The 22,302-nt window shown below is 44.8% G+C and overlaps 2 protein-coding genes and 1 long non-coding RNA gene across 10 annotated transcripts in view; 1 reads left to right on the top strand and 2 right to left on the bottom strand.

Annotated features, from left to right (window-relative positions):
- The window catches only part of ZNF410 (zinc finger protein 410), a 35,626-nt gene extending 22,957 nt beyond the window's left edge, over positions 1 to 12,669 (bottom strand). The window contains exons 1-3 of one of the 3 annotated variants that reach the window (XM_089322347.1): positions 12,602 to 12,669; positions 5,920 to 6,098; positions 4,535 to 4,670 (exon numbers count right to left, since the gene is read on the bottom strand). In XM_089322347.1, the coding sequence (XP_089178473.1) occupies positions 4,535 to 4,670; positions 5,920 to 5,952 (169 nt within the window). In that variant the 5' untranslated portion in view covers positions 5,953 to 6,098; positions 12,602 to 12,669. Of the gene's footprint in view, positions 1 to 4,534; positions 4,671 to 5,919; positions 6,099 to 9,582; positions 9,741 to 12,601 lie in introns of those variants that run through there. The other 2 variants (XM_002719657.6, XM_089322348.1) reach the window with 2 other exon arrangements.
- Positions 12,670 to 14,947: 2,278 nt separating this feature from the next.
- PTGR2 (prostaglandin reductase 2) overlaps positions 14,948 to 22,302 on the bottom strand; it is a 34,048-nt gene continuing 26,693 nt past the window's right edge. For all 6 annotated transcript variants that reach the window (XM_008272067.5, XM_070065265.2, XM_089322356.1 and 3 more), the window contains 5 exons: positions 21,723 to 21,932; positions 21,049 to 21,170; positions 19,918 to 20,005; positions 18,416 to 18,455; positions 14,948 to 16,039 (listed from right to left, as the gene is read on the bottom strand). In XM_008272067.5, the coding sequence (XP_008270289.1) occupies positions 15,963 to 16,039; positions 18,416 to 18,455; positions 19,918 to 20,005; positions 21,049 to 21,170; positions 21,723 to 21,932 (537 nt within the window). In that variant the 3' untranslated portion in view covers positions 14,948 to 15,962. The remainder of the gene's footprint in view (positions 16,040 to 18,415; positions 18,456 to 19,917; positions 20,006 to 21,048; positions 21,171 to 21,722; positions 21,933 to 22,302) is intronic.
- LOC138847222 (uncharacterized) lies at positions 15,938 to 20,553 on the top strand. Its single transcript, XR_011384924.2, has 3 exons — positions 15,938 to 16,053; positions 18,707 to 18,837; positions 20,331 to 20,553. It is a non-coding gene; the product is annotated as an uncharacterized LOC138847222 (long non-coding RNA).

Genomic DNA, 22,302 nt, shown 5'->3' with positions numbered 1-22,302 from the left:
TCACTCCCTCTCTCTGCTTTTCAAATAAATAAATCTTAAAAAAAAAAAAAAAAAAAAAAAAGGAAGAAAGAGAAGAAATCCAAATACTTGCTCTTTAGAACTTTCTTCTAAGGGAAAGGAAGAATTTCCAAAGGTTTTCATTGCAATAACATGGAATTGTACCACAATGCTAATTAAGCATCTGACGTTTCCAATCATCTTTTATTATAAAAGGCAGATCATATTTTTTCCTCATTAAAGCAAGTAAGAGATTACAGAAATAAAAGTAGATAGTACTGGCATATTAGGCTTTGGACTAATAAGTGTATTTAAGGCCACAGAACTGAACATTTAAATGATTAAAATGGTAATTTAATGTATATTTTATCATAAAAAATTTTTTAAAAAGAAAGTTTCTAGTAGTACTGTCATAGTACAATACTAGAAAATATTCATCAGCAGTTGCATGGATAAAGAGATGTACCACACTCATACGAGTTAGAATACTATACATTGATGAAACCAAACCGGATACAGTTATATGAATCTCACAGAGAGTAAAAGTACATATAACAACCTATGTTATCATAATGATTCCATTCATCTGAAGCCCAAAAACAGATGAAATTAAACTGCACTGCTTAGAGATGTACATGTGTGGTTGAATTTGGAAAACAAAGAAATTATCTTGACAAAGAACAGTGCTAATCTATGGAATGAATGGAGGCTGTCTTTCCAGGGAGGACTTAGAGCTGGTAATGTTCTACCTCGGAATTAGGAGGTAATTATATCTCTTTTGGGGCCGGCATCGTGGCTCACTTGGTTAATCCTCCGCCTGCGGCGCCGGCATCCCATAAAAGGAAAGGGAACAGGGGTTGGCACTGTGGCTTAGTAGGTTAAAGCCCCGGCCTGCAGCAGGGCATCCCGTAAGTCCAAGCTGCTCCACTTCTTTTTTTTTTTTTTTTGACAGACAGAGTGGATAGTGAGAGAGAGAGAGATAGAGAGAAAGGTCTTCCTTTTGCTGTTGGTTCACCCTCCAATGGCTGACGCGGCCCGCGTGCTGCAGCCAGCGCACCACGCTGATCCAAAGCCAGGAGCCAGGTGCTTCTCCTGGTCTCCCCTGGGGTGCAGGGCCCAAGCACTTGGGCCATCCTCCACTGCACTCCCTGGCCACAGCAGAGAGCTGGCCTGGAAGAGGGGCAACCGGGACAGAATCCGGCGCCCCAACCGGGACTAGAACCCGGTGTGCCGGCGCCGCAAGGTGGAGGATTAGCCTAGTGAGCCGCGGCGCCGGCTGCTCCACTTCTTATCCAGCTCCCCAATAATGTGCCTGAGAAAGCAACGGAGGATGGCCAAAGTCCCTGGGCCCCTGCACCCATGTGGGAGACCACGAAGAAGCTCCTGGATCCTGGCTTGAGACTGGCTCAGCTCCAGCTGTTATGGTCATTTGGGGTAGCAAACCAGCAGATGGAAGACCTCTGTCTACCTCTGTCTGTTAACTCTGTCTTTTAAATACTCTTGTCTTGGGGCCGGCGCTGTGGCGAAGTGGGTTAACATCCTGGCCTGAAGCGCCGGCATCCGATATGGGCATTGGTTTGAGGAAGCTCCCAATTCCTGGCTTCAGATTGGCCCAGCTCCTGCTGTTGCAGTCATTTGGGGAGAAAACCAGCGGATGACGATCTCTCTCTGTCTCTCTGTAACTCTCCCTTTCAAATAAATAAATCAATCTAGGACCTAGGAATGCAGTATTCTCTTCAACATACTGATTTCAATTCCTTTTTATATATATGTACAAGTGGGATTATTGGATCATATGCCATTTCTATCTTTTATTTTTTAAGGAACTGCCATTCCATTTTCCATAATGGCTGTACAATTTATATTCCCAACAACAAAGTTTCCCTTTTCTCCATATCCTTGCCAACATTTGTTATCTTCATTGTTTTGATAACAGCCATTCTAACAGATAGATGCTTTTGTTTCTGTTTTCATTTCCTTTATTATTATTTTGACAGAGTTACAAAGTGAGAGAGAGAGAGACAGAGAGAAAGGTCTTCCTTCTGTTGGTTCACCTCCCAAATGGCCGCTATGCCGCAGCTATGCCGATCCAAAGCCAGGAGCCAGGTGCCTCCTCCTGGTCTCCCAAGCACCGGGGCCATCTTCCACTGCCCTCCCGGGCCACAGCAGAGAGCTGGACTGGAAGAGGAGCAACCGGGACTAGAACCCAGTGCCCATCTGGGATACCAGCGCTGCAGGCGGAGGATTAACCAAGTGAGCCCTGGCGCCGGCCCCTTCCTTTATTATTATTATAATATTCAATAATTAGGGGCTGGCGCTGTAGCGCAGTGAGTTAACGCCCTTGCCTGAAGCACCAGCATCCCATATGGGCGCCAGTTTGAGACCTGGCTGCTCTACTTCTGATCCAGCTCTCTGCTATGGCCTGGGAAAGCAGTAGAAGATGGTCCAAGTTGTTGGGCCCCTGCACCCATGTGGAAGACTGGGAGGAAGCTCCTGGCTTCGGATCAGCCCAGTTCCAGCTGTTGCGTCCATCTGGGGAGTGAAACAGCAGATGGAAGCCCCCTCCCCCACCCCCCGCCACTCTCTGGGCAACTTTTTCAAATAAACAAATAAATCTTAAAACACACACACACACACACACACACACACACATAAAACAGGGTCAGCACTGTGACACAGTGGGTTAAAGCCCTGGCCTGAGGTGTCGGCATCCCATACGGGTGCTGGTTCTAGTCCTGGCTGCTCTACTTCCAATCCAGCTCTCTGCCATGGCCTGGGAGGGCAGCAGAGGATGGCCCAAGCTTGGGCCCCTGCACCCACGTGGGAGACCCGGGGGAGGCTCCTGGCTCCTGCCTTCAAATTGGCGCAGCTCTGGCCGTTGTGGCCATCTGGGAGTGAACCAGCAGATGGAAGACCTTTGTCTTCTCTGTTTCTACTTCTCTCTGTAACTCTTTCAAATAAATAAATAAAAATAAATCTTAATAAAAGAAATGAATAATTATAAAAATAAAACAATATTCAATAATTAAAATTGAGAGAAGAGTTGGGAGGAACCCAACAAAGATCAAAATTTGTCACCTGGAAATTTTCACATGCTGAAAATCCACAAGGGATTTGGAAAAATATGACTCCCAACTTATCAGAAAACAGGAGTTGAGAAATGGAAGTTGTGGAAGAATCAGGATCTAGACTGGGAAACCTTAAATTAACACCAACTGATTAAATTAAATGTGCTTCTTGGATTTTTGAAAATTAAGTCTTAAGGTCATTTTAAAAAACACAGACTATGGGCCAGCGCTGTGGTGCAGTGGGTTAACGCCCTGGCCTGAAGCGCCGGTATCCCATATGGGTGCCGGTTCGAGACCCAGCTGCTCCACTTCGATCCAGCTCTCTGCTATGGCCTGGAAAAGCAGTAGAAGACAGCCCAAGTTGTTGGGCCCCTGCACCCGTGTGGGGGACTGGAAGAAGCTTCTGGCTCCCGGTGTTAGATGGGCACAGTTCCGGCCGTTGTGGCCAAATTGGGAGTGAACCAGCAGATGGACGACCACCCCCCTCTGCCTCTCCTCTCTCTGTGTAACTCTTTCAAATAAATAAATAAATCTTTAAAAAACAAACAAACAAACAAACAAAAAAAAACCACAGACCACAGAAGAGGATAGTAACCAGAGATTTTATAATAAACAAATGAAGTTGTCACCAATAGGCTAATAATGACCCTCCCCAGCTTAACACTGATATTCCAAACTTTAAAACAAAGGTCAGAATATGAAGAGCTAATTTCACATAAAGATAATGTTTCCCAAGCTAATAGTCAAATCAGAGTCCCTCTTCTCATCCAAAGCTAATCCCACAAAATTCTACTTCCTCTTATTTCTCCTGGAGCCTCCTTACCAATTATCCACTACCTTTTTCTATTGTTTCTTTAATTAGTTCGGTTTCCTATTAGCGTATAACTACCCTCAAATAACTCAGATCTTGAAGACACAGAAACTTCCTTCTATCTTACTTCTTCCCCTTCTCAGGGCAGAAGAAACCTTATAAAGTATATACTTACTTAGTCTGCATTGATACCTCAGCTCATGGCAGCCTGGCTTTCCACCTGCTTCACCTTGGAACAGGTCCTGCCAAGGTCAACTATGGCCTCTTTTTACTCTCTATTTTACTGAGGCCTCTCAGGAGCATTCGACACATCGACTTCTTTTGGGTTCCAAGCCTCTACTCTATGAGGATATTCATTCTACTGGCCTAGTCTTGTCTTTTCCCATTCTTTCCATGGTCTCCTGGCTTTATCCTGTATGTTAAATAAGGAGTTCCACAGAGTCCCGCCTTGGCCCTTTTTTCTCACTCTCTATGGGTCATCATATACATTCCCATGGCTTAAACTGCTGATGTTCTTACAACTCCCATGACTGATTTTCTCCATGATTCCTATTTTTACAGTTTCCACCAGTCAGTTATCCATTCCACCAGACCATGGGGTAGGCTAAGCTCTTGGGACTTCTTTATCCTATCTCTAGCGAGTAAGGATAATTTTTACCTGGTAACATTAGTCGGCCGCATTCTGAGGCCTCAGTCACCGGAAGGAGGGACAAGCAAGTTATGTCTTTAGCTTCTGATTCTACTAGCCCCTGTCCCAACGGGATGGACGTATTCTGAACAAACTGTACCAGGAGCTGGGTGAGAAGAGCAAAAGACAACATTAAAAAATAAAGACCATTAGGAATGCATATAAATCCCTGGATGTAACAAAAGGTGAAGATGTAATTAAATCCCAATGGTTCACTAGTTGTAGCCATGTTCAAAGAAAATCTAGATTAATCACAATATAGTATTTAAAGATATCTTTCGAAGTTTTCCATTTGAGAAAGACTGATTTATACAATTAACTGTTGCTTTCCATCACATAAAAATGACAAAAAATATTTTTAATGATGGCTATTAAAAAAGTCAACTACAATGTACTGAATTACATTTTACAAAGCACATTTTTGTGTATTGGCTCATTTATTTCTCACATTAAACCATGGTATTTTATAGATGAATAATCAAGTTGAAGACATTAAGTAACACTAGTTTAAGTTCCCAAGACTAGGTAGGAGCAGCACCAATCTTCAAACATAAGCAATCTAATTCCAAACTCTGGGACCTTCCCATTATGCAACATAGATGCACTAAAATTGAGAAAAATTAATGAAAATAAAAAATGCTTAAATTTCCCAATCACATTCAGAAAGAAAGTATTTTCAAATATATGCAAAATTAATAAAAGAATGGTTTGTGGTAGTATCTATATATGCATATACATTTATACACACTACATGATGCATGTATATGTTTTTATATAAAATAAAATCTTGTTATATAGCTAAATGCATAACTTTATACTTAAATAATCTATATAAAAATCATAAAACAATCGCATTTTTAAGTCTTTGAGAAAATACTTATAATAAAAACATAGGGGCTGGAACTGTGGTATAGCAGATAAAGCTGCGCCTATGATGCTGGCATATCATATGGGCTATGGTTCATGTCCCAGCTGCTCTACTTCTGATCCAGCTCCCTGCTAATGGTCTCCATGTGGGAGACCTGGATAAAGCTCCCAGCTTCAGCCTGGCCCATCGCTAGCCACTGCAGCTATCTGAGGATTGAACCAGCAGACAGAAGATCTCTCTCTGTTATCTCTTTCAAATAGATAAATAAATATATAGTAAACATCCTAATACACATACATACACACACACACACACACACACATAAAATAAACTAGAAGTTACAAATAAAACTTCGGGCTAACAAAGCCTAAAATTCTTACTATCTGACCCATTACAGAAAAAGTGTGCTGACCCTAAACTAATGATAAGCTCTGAAATACAGTTCACCAAACATAACAAAACCAAGAATCAAACTGACTAGACTCACCTCTGGTTTGGATTCTAACTCATCTGATAACATTGATTCAGCTTCCAAATCTTGTAGCCGTTCAGGGGACAAGTACAAATTTATTCAGTCAATGATACTGTCTGGTTTTGCTCATATTCCTTCAGGAAACACTATGCTGTTCTTGTAAGATCCTGCACTGGGTAGATAATCAATTTAACCTAAAATAGGGGTGAAAAAGAGAGATAAAGAATGTTAAAAGCAGTGGGAAAATGTGGCAAACAAAGGCACTTCTTTATATAACAAAAAATCACAAGCAAGAAAATAAGGAATGTAGGCCAAAACATTTATTTTAAAATACAACAAGTCCGGGGCCAGTGTTGTGGTGTAACGGGTAAAGCTGCTGCCTGCAATATCAGCACCCCATAAGGGCACCGGTCAAGTCCTGGCTGCTCCATTTCTAATCCAGCTCCCTGCTAATGGCCTGGAAAAAGCAGCAGAGGTTGGCCCAAGTGCTTGGGCCCCTGGACTCATCAGGGAGACCCTGATGAAGCTTCTAGCTTCTGGCTTCAGCCCAGCTCAGCACTGGCTGTTGAGCCATCTAAGGAAGTGAATTAGCAGATGGAAGATCTCTCTTTCAAATAAATTTAAAAATAATAATTAGGTTTTTCTAAAAAACAAGCCCAGTGGGGTAGTCAAACCCACAAAAACATTCTGCTCAGATGCAGAATTTCTAAGTCCAATAATCTGCTCTAAGAAAGTCTTAAATATGGAAAAGCTGTATGTCCAAAGATGTTCATCTTACTATATGTGACGAAAAAGAACCGTGGTTAAGAGAGTGCTTGGGACGCCCACATCCCACATCAGATTATAAGAGTTGAAGTTCCAGGCCAGCGCCGCGGCTCACTTGGCTAATCCTCTGCTTGCGGCGCCGACACCCCGGGTTCTGTCCCGGTTGCTCCTCTTCCAGGCCAGCTCTCTGCTGTGGCCCGGGAAGGCAGTGGAGGATGGCCCAGGTGCTTGGGCCCTGCACCCACATGGGAGACCAGGAGGAAGCACCTGGCTCCTGGCTTCCGATCGGCACAGCGTGCAGGCCGTAGCGCCATTTGGGGAGTGAACCAACGGAAAAGGAAGACCTTTCTCTCTCTCTCACTGTCTAACTCTGCCTGTCAAAAAAAAAAAAAAAAAAAAAAAAAAAAAGAGTTGAAGTTCCAGCTCAGCTCCCCATTCCAGCTTCCTGGCAGGTGGCAAGCAGGCGACGATTCGAGTACTTGGGTCCCTACTACCCACGTGTGAGATAGGAATTGAGTTCCCAGCTCCTGAAAATCTTTTTAAAAAACTGAACTCTCAGGCCCCTGATGATGACCCTAAACTTTTAAAAAAGATTTTATCTATCTCTCTAAAAGGCAGAGTGACAGAGAGATCTTCCACCCTGTGGCTCACTTCCCAAATAGCCACAACACTCAGGGCTGGGCCAGGTTGAAGCCAGGAGCCATAAATTCCATCTGGTCTTCCATGTGGGTGAAAGAAGACGCTCAAGTGCCTGAGCCATCATCCACCACTTCATGGCTGCATTAGCAGGGAGCTGGATTGGAACTAGAGTATTTGGGACTTGAACCAGTATTCTGATATGGGTTGCAGGCATCTCCCAGCAACAGCTTAACCCACTGCACACACAAAGGGCACCCTCTATAATAAAACCCTTTCTGTCTTACAGCTTAATTTTTTTTCTAGATTTTCACATGCAAGTCCACTTAATGTAGCACAATTAATGCTAAAATTGGGAGCACTTGGCCGGCGTTGCGGCTCAACAGGCTAATCCTCCACCTGTGGCGCCGGCACACCGGGTTCTAGTCCCAATCAGGGCACCAGATTCTGTCCCGGTTGCCCCTCTTCCAGGCCAGCTCTCTGCTGTGGCCCAGGAGTGCAGTGGAGGATGGCCCAAGTCTTTGGGCCCTGCACCTGCATGGGAGACCAGGAGAGGCACCTGGCTCCTGGCTTCGGATCAGCGTGGTGCGCCGGCCGCAGCACGCTGGCCGCAGCGGCCATTGGAGGGTGAACCAACGGCAAAAAGAAGACCTTTCTCTCTGTCTCTCTCACTGTCCACTCTGCCTGTCAAAAAAAAAAAAAAAAAAAATGGGAGCACTGTTGTCTATAATCATTGAAGGACAGTATAAAATGTACTCAGAGTAAAGTTAAAATAACAGACGTTATCAAAAAAAAAGGGCATCTAGGGGACCAGCACTGTGGTGTAGCAGGTAAAGCCACCACCTGCAGTGCTGGCATCTTGTAAGGGTGCTGGTTCGAGACCCGGCTGCTCCATTTCCAATCCAGCTCTTTGCTTATACAGCCTGGGAAAGCCGTAGAAGATGGCCTGAGTCCTTGGGCCCCTTACCCACGTGGGAAACCCAAAAGAAACTCCAGGCTCCTGGCTTCCACTCCAGCCATTTGGGGTGTAAACCAGTGGATTGAAGACCTCTCTCTCTCTCTGCCTCTACTTTTCTGCAACTCTGCTTTCCAAATAAATCTTTAAAGGGGGGGGGGGCATTTGGAAATACCTACATAAAAGTTTATTGTCCGTTGGTTCCTACCTCTCTTTTTTCTCTTTTAAAGATTTTCTTTATTTATTTGAAAGGTAGAGTTACAGACAGTGAGAGGGAGAAACAGAGAAAGGTCTTCCTTCCATTGGTTTACTCCCCAAATGGCCACAAAGGCCAGAGCTGTACTGATCCGAAGCCAGGAGCCAGGTGCTTCTTCCGGGTCTTTCATGCAGGTGCAGGGGCCCAAGCACTTGGGCCATCTGCTGCTGCTTTCCCAGGCCACAGCAGAGAGCTGGATTGGAAGAGAAACAGCTGGGACTAGAACTGGAACTCATATGGGATGCCGGCGCCGCAGGTGGAGGAATAACCTACTGCGCCACGGCGCCGGCCCCCCTACTCTCTTTCTACTGACTAAAATCTTCATTTTTAATTTTTTTTTTTTGGACAGGCAGAGTGGACAGTGAGAGAGAGAGAGAGAGAAAGGTCTTCCTTTGCCGTTGGTTCACCCTCCAATGGCCGACGCGGCTGGCGCATCACGCTGATCCAAAGCCAGGAGCCAGGTGCTTCTCCTGGTCTCCCATGCGGGTACAGGGCCCAAGGACTTGGGCCATCCTCCACTGCACTCCAGGGCCATAGCAGAGAGTTGGTTGGCCTGGAAGAGGGGCAACCAGGACAGAATCCGGCACCCCGACCGGGACTAGAACCCGGTGTGCCGGCGCCACAAGGTGGAGGATTAGCCTAGTGAGCCACGGCGCAGGCCATTTTTCACTGTTAAGACATAACAATTTACAATATAAATGACAGTGCTTTTTTTTTTTTACAGTGCCTTCTTGAAATTTTTTAAGGGTTTTTTTTTTTTTTTTTTTTTTGAAAGGCAGAGTTAGAGAATCTTCCATCAGTTGGTTTATTCCCAAAATGGTCGCAATGGCCAGGGCCAAAGCTAGTAGCCAGGAGCTTCCTCCAGATCTCCCACGTAGGTGGCAGGGGCCAAAACACTTGGGCCATCTCCTGCTGCTTTCCCAGGCCATTAGCAGGGAGCTGGATCAGAAGCGGATCAGCCCATAAGGCATGCCAAAGATGCAGGAGGAGGTTTAACCTGCTACGCCACAACACCAGCCCCAAAGTTTTATTTATTTGAAAGTAACAAAGCAAGATTGACAGATACCTTCCATTTGCTGGTTCACTTCCCAAATGCCCACAACACCTGGGACTGTGCCAGCATAAAGCCAGGAGCCAGGAACACCAGCTGGGTCATCCACATGGGTGGCAGAAACCCAAATACCTGGGCCATCTGTTGCCTCCCATGTGCGCTGGCAGAAAGCTAGATCAGAAGCAGAGGCAGATCAATCCCAGGCACTCTGACATGAGAAGTGGGCATCTCAAGTGACAGCTTAGCCCACCGCATCACAACACTGGCCCCAAAAGTTCTCTTTTAAGGTTTCCACAACAAGTATCATAAATTCCACCTTTTCTTTCCACAGACATTTTTATTATTCAAGTGCTGCAACAGTTTAATGTGGTTTATTAATCCTCCTTTTTAAAGAGAAGGAATCAAGGTTCATTATATCATCTGTCCAAGTTATTAAGCTGCAGAACCAGGATTCTCACCCACAGAGTAGGCTGGAATGAATAGTGATTATATATCTCTCTAATCTGATCTTGAATTTCAGAGTTTAAGAAATCTACCCCAATTCCAGTTCATCTCACAAGCCAAGAAATCACCGGATGTTTGTTTAGTTCATCCTTAAAGTTCCTCCAACCTTGAGATCCCAGGACTCAAACTAAGAAACCTATTTTAATGATTTTTATGTTATATATGACATCTTTTTATTTTAGTGTCTTCATTTTAATAAGAATCTTTTAAAATTAACATAAGTATTTTCTGAAACCACTGAGCATCCAGGTTATGACAGATAATTTTGATGTTTAATTTTCATGGCCAGGTTTAGAATTTGTATATATACTATGTAAACAAAAGAGACAGTCATAGGATACAACAGGACAGGTAGGCAGAACTCATAAGAATCTGTACATGAGCACTTAGTACCTAGCAAGTGTCCTATGTGGATTTCATCTTTAACCTAATATTTGCTATGTACATTAGCTGATAGTGTAAAGGAAAATGCACAATTATATTTGTTCCTATCCCCAATTCCATTATCCACTTAATAGATTTCAAAAACTGCACTGCATATCTTTTTTAAAATGATTGTGTCACTGAGATAGAGGTCAGCCATTTAAAAAGTACAATTAGGCCGGTGCCGCGACTCAGTAGGCTAATCCTCCCTTCTGCCTGCGGCGCCGGCACCCTGGGTTCTAGGCCTGGTTGGGGCGCGGGTTCTGCCCCAGTTGCTCCTCTTCCAGTCCAGCTCTCTGCTGTGGCCCGGGAGGGCAGTGGAGGATGGCCCAGGTCCTTGGGCCCTGCACCTGCATGGGAGACCAGGAGGAAGCACCTGGCTCCTGGCTTCAGATCAGCGCAGCGCGCCGGATATAGCAGCCATTTGTGGGGTGAACCAATGGAAGGAAGACCTTTCTCTCTGTCTCTCTCTCTAACTCTGCCTGTCCAAAAAAAAAAAAAAAAAAAAGAGTACAATTAAATTGCCTTTAGTGGATTCAGAGCTGTGCAACCACAACCACAATCAATTTTACATTTTCATCACCCCCAAAAGAAACCCTGTACCATTAGCAGTCATTTCACTTTCAAGGTTGTCTATACTATGAGCTTAGCAGACGTCTGCAGAAGCTCCCCTGGAAGTATCCAGCAGGCAGTAAATATTTGCATAATGAATGAATGACACTGTGAATGACACACAAATGTTCACCTCTGGTCCCGACTTAATTCCTTACCTTCAAACCTTCATTTCTAACTGCTTGATGGGCATCCCCACATGTATGCATACCAACAGTATGTCAAACCTAACACAGTCCAAAATCTAGATTATCGTCTCTGCCACCAAACCTGTTCTTCCTGTGTGATCCACTGCAATTTATTGCCCAATCCTCCTCCCACTCAGCTGCAAATTCCAGGTCTTTAACAATCTTTCTCATTCTCTGTATTTAAATAACCCCAGTGATTCTTCATTCTAAAAACTTACTCCTAAGTTAAAATGTAATGCCTTCTTCAGGTCTCTCAACCACACTACCAAAACAGGTTTCTAACTGGTCACCCTGACTTTAAAATTCCCCTGTCCAACCCATCTTTCATGCAGCCCTCTAGCTATCTTTACAAAACGCAGAAGTATTACCGTCACTCTCCTTACCAAGGTCTGGTGCCTCAGAATGGCCAATTCTCTAAAGGCAAACCCCTTCCTTTACAGAGATAAACCATCCAAAGCTGGGAATTAATTTGCCGAAAATTAGACAGCTACCCAGATGCAAAGCTTAAGCTAGAACCTCAATCTACTGACTGCTACATTAGTTGTCCTTTATTCTGCACCACACTAAGATCAGATTTTGTTTTTAAAAAATGTATTATCTGCAAACTTGCTACCGCTAAGAATTCGTAAGTCCCAAGTTTAATAATATTTAACTTCTAAACAGTGCCCGTACGCATTGTCCAGCGTCATGACGTTGTGATAAACTTCAACAAACTAAGTGGATTCTCCTCCCCTAAGTAACTTCAGAGGACAAATTCCACCGGCGAAATGAATACGGGCTAGAAACACCCACGGTCGGCAGCCACGACTGAGCTCACAGGCGAAGGACAAACCCCGGGCGCAGGGGCTGGGCGGCCGCCGTCCCTCGTCCGGCCGCGGAGAGCCAGCGGCCGCAGGAAAGGACAGGGTGGCTGCGGGGCGAGACGCAGGGCAGGGACTCCAGGGCATCCCCTTCCCCCACCACAAAGACATCGCCGAAGGCCCCAAGGTCCGCCGGCAGGCCCCGAACCCCGACCCCGGGGGCGCCCACACTCTGGCTTCCTCAGGACAGTCCTGTCCCCATACCCCTGCCCCTAACACCACGCAAAGCAACCGAAACATCGCCCCCAAGACCCCGCAGGCGAAGGGCCGAAGCCTGGGGGCCGCCGACTGGCCGTTCCTGGGCCCGCCAGATCAGGGAGGGGTGCCCGAAGGGGGCGGTTTTCCTCGTCCCCTCGGAGGGCGAACTCAGCCCCAGCCCCCCGGGAGCCAGTGCCGGCTCCTTCGCTCTCCGGGACCACCCAGGCCAGAGCGTGTGCGCCGGCTCACCCCGGAGCTCACCTCCCGTCCCGGGCAGCCGGCCGGCCGTCAGTCAGTCCCGAATCCCGTCCACACACGGCGTCTTCCGGCTCCCGCCGGAAGCAGCTCGAGCGCGGGACAGGAAGTTTGGCCGCCCTCCCCCGCGCACACACCCACTCGCGCGCCTCGGGGGCGGGCGGCCCTCGGCTCGCAGGGCGCCGCTGGGCCCCGGGACGGAAGGGGCCCCGGGCCCTCGCCTCCTGCCAGTCCCCCTCGGCCCTCGAGGCTCCTTCCTGGTCCGCGCAGCCTGAAAACACGGACCCGCGGGGTGTAGCCGAGCAGTCGCCGCCTCCCCGCAGCCGAAGTGGGGGGTCGCTTTCCTCGGGGGCTGAGGAGTTAGTGGAGGGAAATGAGAAAAGGATCGCGACCTAAGCATTTATTAAAGCTGTCAGTGAGGAGGACCTTGCCGCTTCGCCGCCGAGAGGGGAACCTGCAGGATCAAGTTCTGCACTGCGTACGGGACGAGGTATTCACTGAGTCACGCGCAGAATTTATTTGTTGGAGAGGGGATCTTGAATTCTCTCGAGCCTAAGGTTTCATATATTAGGATGTCCCAACCGGACGACAGAACAGTTGAGTTCCAGGCTAGATGCCACCACTTGGTAGAGCTTTATGAGTTTGACTTCTTCAAATTACTGATTTTTGAATACTTAAACAGTGACAGAGCTAAAAGTGTTCTCTGAGAATTTTTAAAAACGTTTTTAAAACTTATTATTATAAAGAGAACAGATTTCATGTATTTCATACTTAGGATTCTAAGAATATAATGATACTTTCCTCCTTCCCTATAAAAGGGAATTTTTAAAGGTTAAAAATAAGCTTTGGGAACCAGCACTGTGGCTTAGTGGGTGCAGCCGCCCCCCGCAGTGCCGACCGATCCAGCTCTCTGCTGTGGCCTGGGAAAGCAGTAAAGGATGGTCCAAGTCCTTGAGCCCCTGCACCCACGTGAGCGACCTGGAGGAGGCTCCTGGCTCCAGGCTTCAGGCACAGCTCCAGCAGTTGCAGCCAACTGAGGGGTGAACCAGCAGATGGAAGACCCCTCTCTCTCACTCTCTGCCTCTCCTCTCTCTGCATAACTCTGATTTTCAAATAAATAAATAAATCTTAAAAAAAAAAAGCTTTGATGACATGCATATAAAAGGGTGAAGGAGGAGTAGTTTGAGTACAGAAATAACCAATTTAACGAAGAAACATTTCACACAGAAGACAACTTCTCTTTTTTAAAAAAAGATTTATTTATTGGGCCCAGCATTGTGGCATAGTGGGCATCCCATATGGGCACCAGTTTTGAGTCCCGGCTGCTCCACCTCCAATCCAGCTCCCTGCTAATGTGCCTGGGAAAGCAGATGGCAGCCCTTGGGCTCCTCCACCCACGTGGGAGATCCAGAAGAAACTCCTGGCTCCTGGCTTCCAACTGGCCCAGCCGGTCATTTCAGCCATTTGGGAAGTGAACCAGTGGATGGAAGATCAATCTCTCTCTGTCTCCTTATCTCTTTGCAAACTCTGCCTTTCAAATAAATCCTTTTAAAAAAATTACTAATTTTTTAAGATCCATTTATTTATTTGAAAGGCAGATACAGAGAGGCAGAGGCAGAGCAAGAGAGAGGGAGATCTTCCGTCCACTAGTTCACTCCTCAAATGGCCATAATGGCCATAGTTTGTCCCATCCGAAACCAGGAGCCAGGAGCTTCTTCTGGGTCTCCCACGCAGGTGCAGGGCCCCCAAGAACTTCGATCATCTTCTACTTATTTCCCAGGCCATATTAGATTAGCTGGATCAGAAGAGTAGCTGGGTCTCAAACTGGTGCCCATATGGGAAGCCAGCACTATAGGTGGTGGCCTTACTGGCTATGCCACTGCGCCAACCCCTTATTTACTAAATTTGAAAGAAAGAGTGTCAGAGAGGGTGAGACAGATAGAGAGATCTTCCATCCTCTAGTTCACTCTCCGAAGGACAGCAAGGGCTGGGGCTGGACTGGGCCAAGGCCAGGAACCCAAGCACCTGAAGCACCATATGCTGCCTTCCCCGGCACATTAGCTGGGAGCTGGGTCAGAAGTAAGCAGCCAGGACTCAAACCAGCACTCTGATACCAGAGGGTGGCACTGTAAGCAGCAGAGCCTTAACCCTCAGTGCCACAACGATGGCCATGATAACTGCTCTTATATGAGCGAAATGTGGGGTGCTAAGGGGCTGTTTACTTGGAGATAAATATCTGGAGAGATTTGGGAGTTACAAACGTGCAGAGAAGAGATGAAGCTCCCAGAGGAGATTAAATGGTCCAATGAAAGTATAAGTAAAACAAGAAGGAAACTCGAGTGATTACCAACACAATTTCAATCAACTTACAACCAATGTTGCATACAAAGTTACACTGGCAGTGTGTAAACCCCTGACCATAAACCACAACACTCAGGAAAACATCTTGAGTTTTACTGTTCTTGAAGAGTTGATTACAATTAATAAAACAAACCTGTAGGAGCACACTGGTAAAGTCTTCAACATTCACATTTGCAACCATGTGTTAATTTGCCCAGCCCTGTCATTTTCTGAAGCTCTCTGCTGTCTTCATCTTTTTCATCACCTAAAACTCCAAATGATGTCTGTATCTATTTGGCCCCTAAATCTTTACAACTATTTGACATATATGCCTGCTACCCTAAGATAAACATGTTTTTATCTTACATATTCAGTTTTTAGGCTATATGCCAAAATTATCTGGCAAAATACAAATATATCTTCCTCTGGAGTAAATCTCTTTTCTCCATCAACCTAACTGACCTCAATAATTTTTCTTCTCATATTACTCCCAACCCAAAGTCTCTGCTCTCCTATCCCTGTTCCACCCTAATCCCGAGGTACGCAGCAGAACAAGTCCCTTCCCACTGACAACACGGAAAAGCCACCCCAGTCTATTCCTTTGCTGAGTTTCAGCCTAAAACATTTCCAACTGACCAAATGTTTACTCACTGCTCCTCAAGCATTCCATTTTAAATTAGTCAAGGTTACTGATTTTTAAAAACCTCCTGTGTATGATCTATTAACAGTTGGATCAAATCTCCAAGTGTTTTAAGTATGTCCCAAAAAATGGATTTTTTAATCCAAAAAAGAAAAATATATCACTGATGTCAATCTGTTGTAAGTAATCATGTTAGATACACAGTACGTATGACATTGGAGACACAGGAGAGAATTCTGCAACTAAGAAAAGATTACCTGTGATCACACTGAAATCAAGAGCTATCTGTTTTCTAAGGCTTTTGGCGCAACTTAAGAATCTCTATGCAAAATAGAAATAAATCTGTATGATTTCCTTGAGGAACACACACAGAAATTACAAAGAGATTTCTTCTGAAACGCAAACTATCTGCTTTCCAATGTTGCCTCCTGTCATCATGGACTGGAACGCAGCTGGGAAGAGAAAGGTAAGTATCACTATCACACTTGTCTTAGGAGGTCAGACACATAAAATTTGTTTAAATAATTTTTTCCACCACTTTAATATTCATAGAAGGAAGTTGTCATAAAAAGAAACGGCAAAGTTACAACAAACTAATCCAATTAATATCTTTTAAAAGTTGTTTTTAATAAAAATTTATTTTTAGTTAAACTGAAAATGTTCATTGTTTATAGAGTGAAAACTAGAGGCAAATAAATATAGGGATAAAATGTCAGTGGAAACAATATTTAAATAACTGTCAAATATCTGAGCAACCAGGAGCAGATGTCTTCAGAGTGCGTGAGTTCATTCCACTTCCAATTCCAGCTTCCTGCTAATGCACACATTGGCATGCAACAGAAAATGGCTCAAGTACGTGGGTACCTGCCACCCATGTGAGAGACTACACTGAGTTCTGGGCTTCTGGCTTCAGCCTTGCCCAGCTATGGCTGATGTGGGCATTTGGGGAATAGACTAGTGGATGGAAGGTCTGTTTCTGTCTCTCTCTCTCTGCCTTTCATATGAAAATAAACTTAAAAGTTAGACATAAAAGGGCCGGTACTGTGGCATAGAGGGTAAAGCCGCTGCCTGCAACACGAACATTCTACTTGGATGCCAGTTCGCGTTCCAGCTGCTTCACTTCTGATCCAGCTCCCTGCTAATGGTCTGGGAAAGTAGCAGAAGATGGCCCAGGTCCCTAGGCCCCTGCAGCCCACATGGGAGACCCAGATGAAGCTCCTGGCTTCAGCCTGGCCCTACTCTAGCCATTGCGGCCATCTGGGGAATGAACCAGCAGATGAAAGACTTTCACTCTTTTTCTGTAACTCTGATTTTCAAATAAATAAATATTTAAAAAATTAGAAATAAACTCATAACATTTTATTAAGTAAATAAGTACAAGCACACTTGTGATATACTTGCATTTCTGTTTAATAAAAGTCACTTATATAGAATTCTTTTTCTGAAGGAAAATAAGTTTAACTTAATCCTTTTCACTTAAAAAAAGCAAAAGATTGGTGTCGGCGTTGTGACGTAATAGGTAAAGCTTCTACCTGCAATGCCAGCATCCCATATGGGTGCTTGTTCGAGTTCCAACTGCTCCCCTTCCAATCCAGCTCCCTACTAATGCACCTGGGAAAGCAGTATCAGATGGCCCAGTCCTTGGGCTCCTGTACCCATGTGAAAGACCCGGATGAAGCTCTTGGCTCCTAGCTTTGACCTGGTTCATTCCTGGCCATTGCAGCCATTTGTAGAGTGAACCAGCCAAGGAAAGATCTCTTTCTCCATCTCTCCCACTGTCTCTCTATAAATCTGCCTTTCAAATAAATAAAATAAATCTTTTTTTTAAAAAAAAGGAAAAGATAATGTGTAAATCTATGGATGTCAAGCAAAAAAATTAAATATTGAAAATTTGCTGGCCGGCGCTAATCCTCTGCCTTGCGGCGCCAGCACACCAGGTTCTAGTCCCGGTCAGGGCGCTGGATTCTGTCCCAGTTGCCCCTCTTCCAGGCCGGCTCTCTGCTGTGGCCAGGGAGGGCAGTGGAGGATGGCCCAAGTCCTTGGGCCCTGAACCCCATGGGAGACCAGGAGAAGTTCCTGGCTCCTGCCATCGGATCAGTGCGGTGCGCCAGCCGCAGCGCGCCGGCTGTGGCGGCCATTGGAAGGTGAACCAACGGCAAAGGAAGACCTTTCTCTCTGTCTCTCTCTCACTGTCCACTCTGCCTGTCAAAAAAAAAAAAAAAGGAAAGAAAAGAAAATTTGCTTAAAATCATCTCAGATGCCTCAAAACTGGAATCTGAAAAGGTTACCTGAGGGCTATATAACTTTCACAATTATATTTTTTATAAGCTGGCAAACCAAAGAAATGCTTATTTTACTATTTGACATGTGTTAACGATACCATTTTTTTCTTTTTAAGATTATTTAGTCACTTGAATGACAGGGTGACTGTCAGCTGTTTCACTCCCCAAATGGCTGCAACAGCCAGGGCTGGGCCAGGCTGAAACCTGGAGCCACAGACTCCATCCAGACCTCCCACATGGGAGCAGGGGCCCAAGCACTTAGGTCATATTCCACTGCCTTCCCAGGAGCATTAGCAGGAAGCTGGACTGGAAGTACACAGCTAGAATCAAACCAGCACTCCAATGTAGGATGCCAGCATTAGCTCTCTGCGCCACAACACTGGCCTAGCAATACTTCTGAAATAACACTAAACTGAACTTTCATGGAGTATGATTAAGCTTAAGGAAACCTGTAGGACAGTTTTATCTATGTAAATAATCTAAGAAGAAACACCAGAGAGTTAGCATTAAAAGAAAAAAGGGAATGTAGATATACATTAATCTTACCTCCCATGTTTTCCAATCCATTTATCACAGTTTCTTTGATCTGTTAATCAAAATAGGCAGATTCAGTATTCTTTCTCAAACTTCAATGTTCCTATATTTGTTTCTATTTTTGCAAAAGGCAGCACTGTTTAGCACTTTTTATCTAAAAATAGATAATTATTTATTTCATGCAAGTAGCACAGAAAAGCCTCCTATCATTTGATTTAAAAAAATATATATATCTTATTTTCCATTGAATGATTTGCATTTAGTAGCAGGTCACAATCTACTCATTCTCTTTTTAAAAAATAGGTACATGAGCACACACATACAGCTTTGCCTGACAGTTATGGATTTCAAGAACTTCCTAGTCAGAGCGGGTGTAAACCAACAACACAGATACATCAGACGGTCCAGCCACAAAGAAGTATGATGGTGAAGAGGTAGGAGTACTGGAGGTGTTTATATGATTTGCAAGAAACCACAGCTTCTAACACGTAACTCTGTAAATATTTATTAAATTCATGAATATCCTAGGTAGGGGAAAAAGTCTACCAATTTTGTAACACGAGATATTTCAAAAATTCCATGCAAAACGGAATTAAAACCAAAGTTTATTTTAGTGCAAAAAAATTCTGAAATCCATGCATAGCTTCTTCATAATACATATTTTCCTTGGCCTATTTGAAGATCCCTCATATGCATGGAATTTCAAAAATTTTGCACAAAAATAATTTAATTTAATTTTTAGAAATTTACTTCTTTGAGAGAATCAGAGCTCCCAAATGCCCGCAACAACTGCCAATGAGGCTGGAAGCTGAGGAACTCAACCCAGGTCCCCGACGTGGCAGATCCCAGTCACCTCAGCTGTCGCCACTGCTTTCCAGGGTCTGCATTCACATGAAGCTGAGATCAGGAACAGAGCCAGATATTGAACCCAGGCACTCACACGGGATGCGGGCATCTCGAGTGGTAAAGTCTTACTGCAAAGCCACACACCTGTCCCTTAACTTTTCTTGATGCTGTTTTCCCACAAACTTCTTGAAGTACCCTTGCATAACCTATGTTAAGTAAAGCTCAACAAAATGTCAGATAAAGGGAACAGTGAGAGTTTTCTCAATTAGGTTATACTTGTCTGGGAAGCAGAATTAATTTATAATACTCAGGAGTGGTGTCTGGCAATTGAGACTCTGATATCAGAGTGCCAGGGTTTGATGTCTGGTGCTGGCTCAAGTGGTGGCATCCCTGCCACCCACGTGGGAGAACTAGATTGAGCTCTCAGTCCCTGACCTCATTCCAGCCCAGTCCTGGCCGCTGGGGGGGATTTGGGCAGTGAGCCAAACAGATGAAAGCTTGCTCTTTATCTTATTTCTCTGTCTCCAATAATAACAATACCCAGTACTCTTCTGTGGGAATTTTTATAATGAAACTAGTATATTTGCTATAATGAATCCAAATAATATAAAAGTAGTACCAAGAGGCGGGAAGAATTACATTGATAAAAGAATAGAAGCAGACTGTACCTTTAGCTTTCCTTCTTTAAACCATTGACTCAGCTGTAGAATACCCGGCTGAAACTTATCTTTATAATTCAACACCAGAAACCTTTCCCTGTGGTAGAGAGGAAAAAGATAATGATCAGAAAATAGGATGGAAGAGTCCAAGTTCAAATCCTTCCAGAATCCTCATGCAGGATTTAACCACACTGAGTCTTGCGGATTTACTCACAGTTCTGGTCCTAGTGTTAGTGTAGTAGACGGCTGCTGTCTTTGTCAGGCCAACATCTACAATCCCAGTTACTAACAGCACTGGGATTTTTACTCTGTGGGCAACATCCTTTACTCTCATGACCCAGGCCAGTCAAGCTCAGTTAAGTATCCATATTCAGGGAGCTAAACACTGAACTTGACTTAAAAATGTCTATCTTCTGGCCCAGGTTCTTGGGCCCCTGTACCTGCATGGGAGACCCAGAGGAGGCTCCAGGCTCCTGGCTCCGGATCAGTACAGCTCTGGCCTGAGCAGCCATCTGGGGAATGAACCAGCAGATGGAAGACCTCTCTGTCTGTCTGTCTGTCTGTCTCTCTCTCTCTCTCTTTCTGCCTCTGCCTCTCTGTAACTCTGCCTTTCAAATAAAAATAAATAAATCTTTAAAAAAATTCTATCTTTTTTTTTTTAAACCATAGGTTTTTTTTTGTTTGTTTGTGTTGTTTTTTTTTTTTTTTTGATAGGCAGAGTGGACAGTGAGAGAGAGAGAGAGAAAGGTCTTCCTTTGCCGTTGGTTCACCCTCCAATGGCCGCCGCTGCAGCCGGCGCACCGCGCTGATCCGATGGCAGGAACCAGGATCCAGGTGCTTTTCCTGGTCTCCCATGGGGTGCAGGGCCCAAGCACCTGGGCCATCCTCCACTGCACTCCCTGGCCATAGCAGAGAGCTGGCCTGGAAGAGGGGCAACCGGGACAGAATCCGGTGCCCCGACCGGGACTAGAACCCGGTGTGCCGGCGCCGCAAGGTGGAGGATTAGCCTATTGAGCCACGGCGCCGGCTCTAAAAAAATTCTATCTTAGTTTTATTTAATAAGGAAAAGCTGTAAATGAAGAACAAATACATCTCTGATCCAGACCCCCTTGAAGTCGGAAGGCAGACAGGAGAACACACCTCGTGATGTTTCTTTCCCTCTGGATCGCCTCGACCACTGGGGGCAGTGGGGGAGGGTACGGCACATCCTTGTTGTACTGAGAGATTTGCCCACACAGAATGATGTGGCTGTTCTGATTCATCTGCACAGAGAAAGTGGATGATTATACCCTGTAATATACCCTGTTCCTATATTTACTGATTTCAGGGCTGCCTCAGTGCAAGCCTCTTCAACTCCTATACTGAATCCCTTACTGCCAATTAATCAAGTTTGTTGTTGAAGATTTCCCCATCATTTGTATGGAAGAGTTCTAAGTAGCTAGAAATAAGGAAGACAGGGGCCAGCGCACCAGGTAAAGCCACTGTCTGCAGCACCGGCATCCCTTATGGGCAGGGGTTTGAGTCCCAGCTGCTCCACTACCCATCCAGCTACCTGCTAATGGGCCTGGGAAAAGCAGCAGAACATGGGCCAAGTCCTCGGGTCTCTGTACCCACATGGGAGACCAGAAGAGGCTCCTGGCTTTGGCCTGGCCTGGCCTGGGCCTTTGCAGCATTTGGGGAGTGAATTAGCAGATGGAAGATCTCTCTCTCTCTCTCTGCCTCTCCTCTGTATAACTCTGACTTTCAAATAAATAAATCTTAAAAAAAAAATACAATGCAATAATCAAATCTATAAGAGGAAATCAGCAAGCAACCTGACTAATCACTGCGTCACTGATGTCACCACCAACGTTGTCAAAGTACACATCCACTCCAGCTGGACACAATTCACGGAGCTGTTCTGACACATTGCCATTTTTATAATTAATTGCAGCATCGAAGCCCAGTTCTGAGGTCAATAGGAGGCATTTCTCTTGTGTTCCACAAATTCCCACCACTCTGGAACAGCCCAGCAAGTGACCAATCTAGGGAGAAGTTTTTGAAAATGAAATGGCTTTATAGTGTCATATTTAAATGTAAAAATGTGAAACCATACAAGATATTATGAGTATGTGACAGTGTTCATCACAGTTTGGGTTAGATTATATTGCCTTTAGCCCTAAGTAATTTGAAACCAAAAGAACTGAGGACACAGTGTCATCCTTAAAAAAGATAAATTTGAATAGAATTAGACTTGGTTTGAAAGCTGAAACATTCACAATTTAAACATAATTTCATAAAAAGAATAGTTAGACCCAAAACAATCACCTTACAATTCAATATTTTTCAGGCTCATAAAAAACTAAAATCACAGCTAAGATAAAATGTTTTCTTCCAGTAGTTTCACACAACAAA

Source organism: Oryctolagus cuniculus, chromosome 20 (genome assembly GCF_051225735.1).
Source record: "Oryctolagus cuniculus isolate XC-2025 breed Fujian yellow rabbit chromosome 20, ASM5122573v1, whole genome shotgun sequence".
Taxonomy (NCBI): Eukaryota; Metazoa; Chordata; class Mammalia; order Lagomorpha; family Leporidae; genus Oryctolagus; species Oryctolagus cuniculus.
Note: the sequence above shows the minus strand (reverse complement) of the source record. Positions and strands in the feature narration are given on the sequence as shown.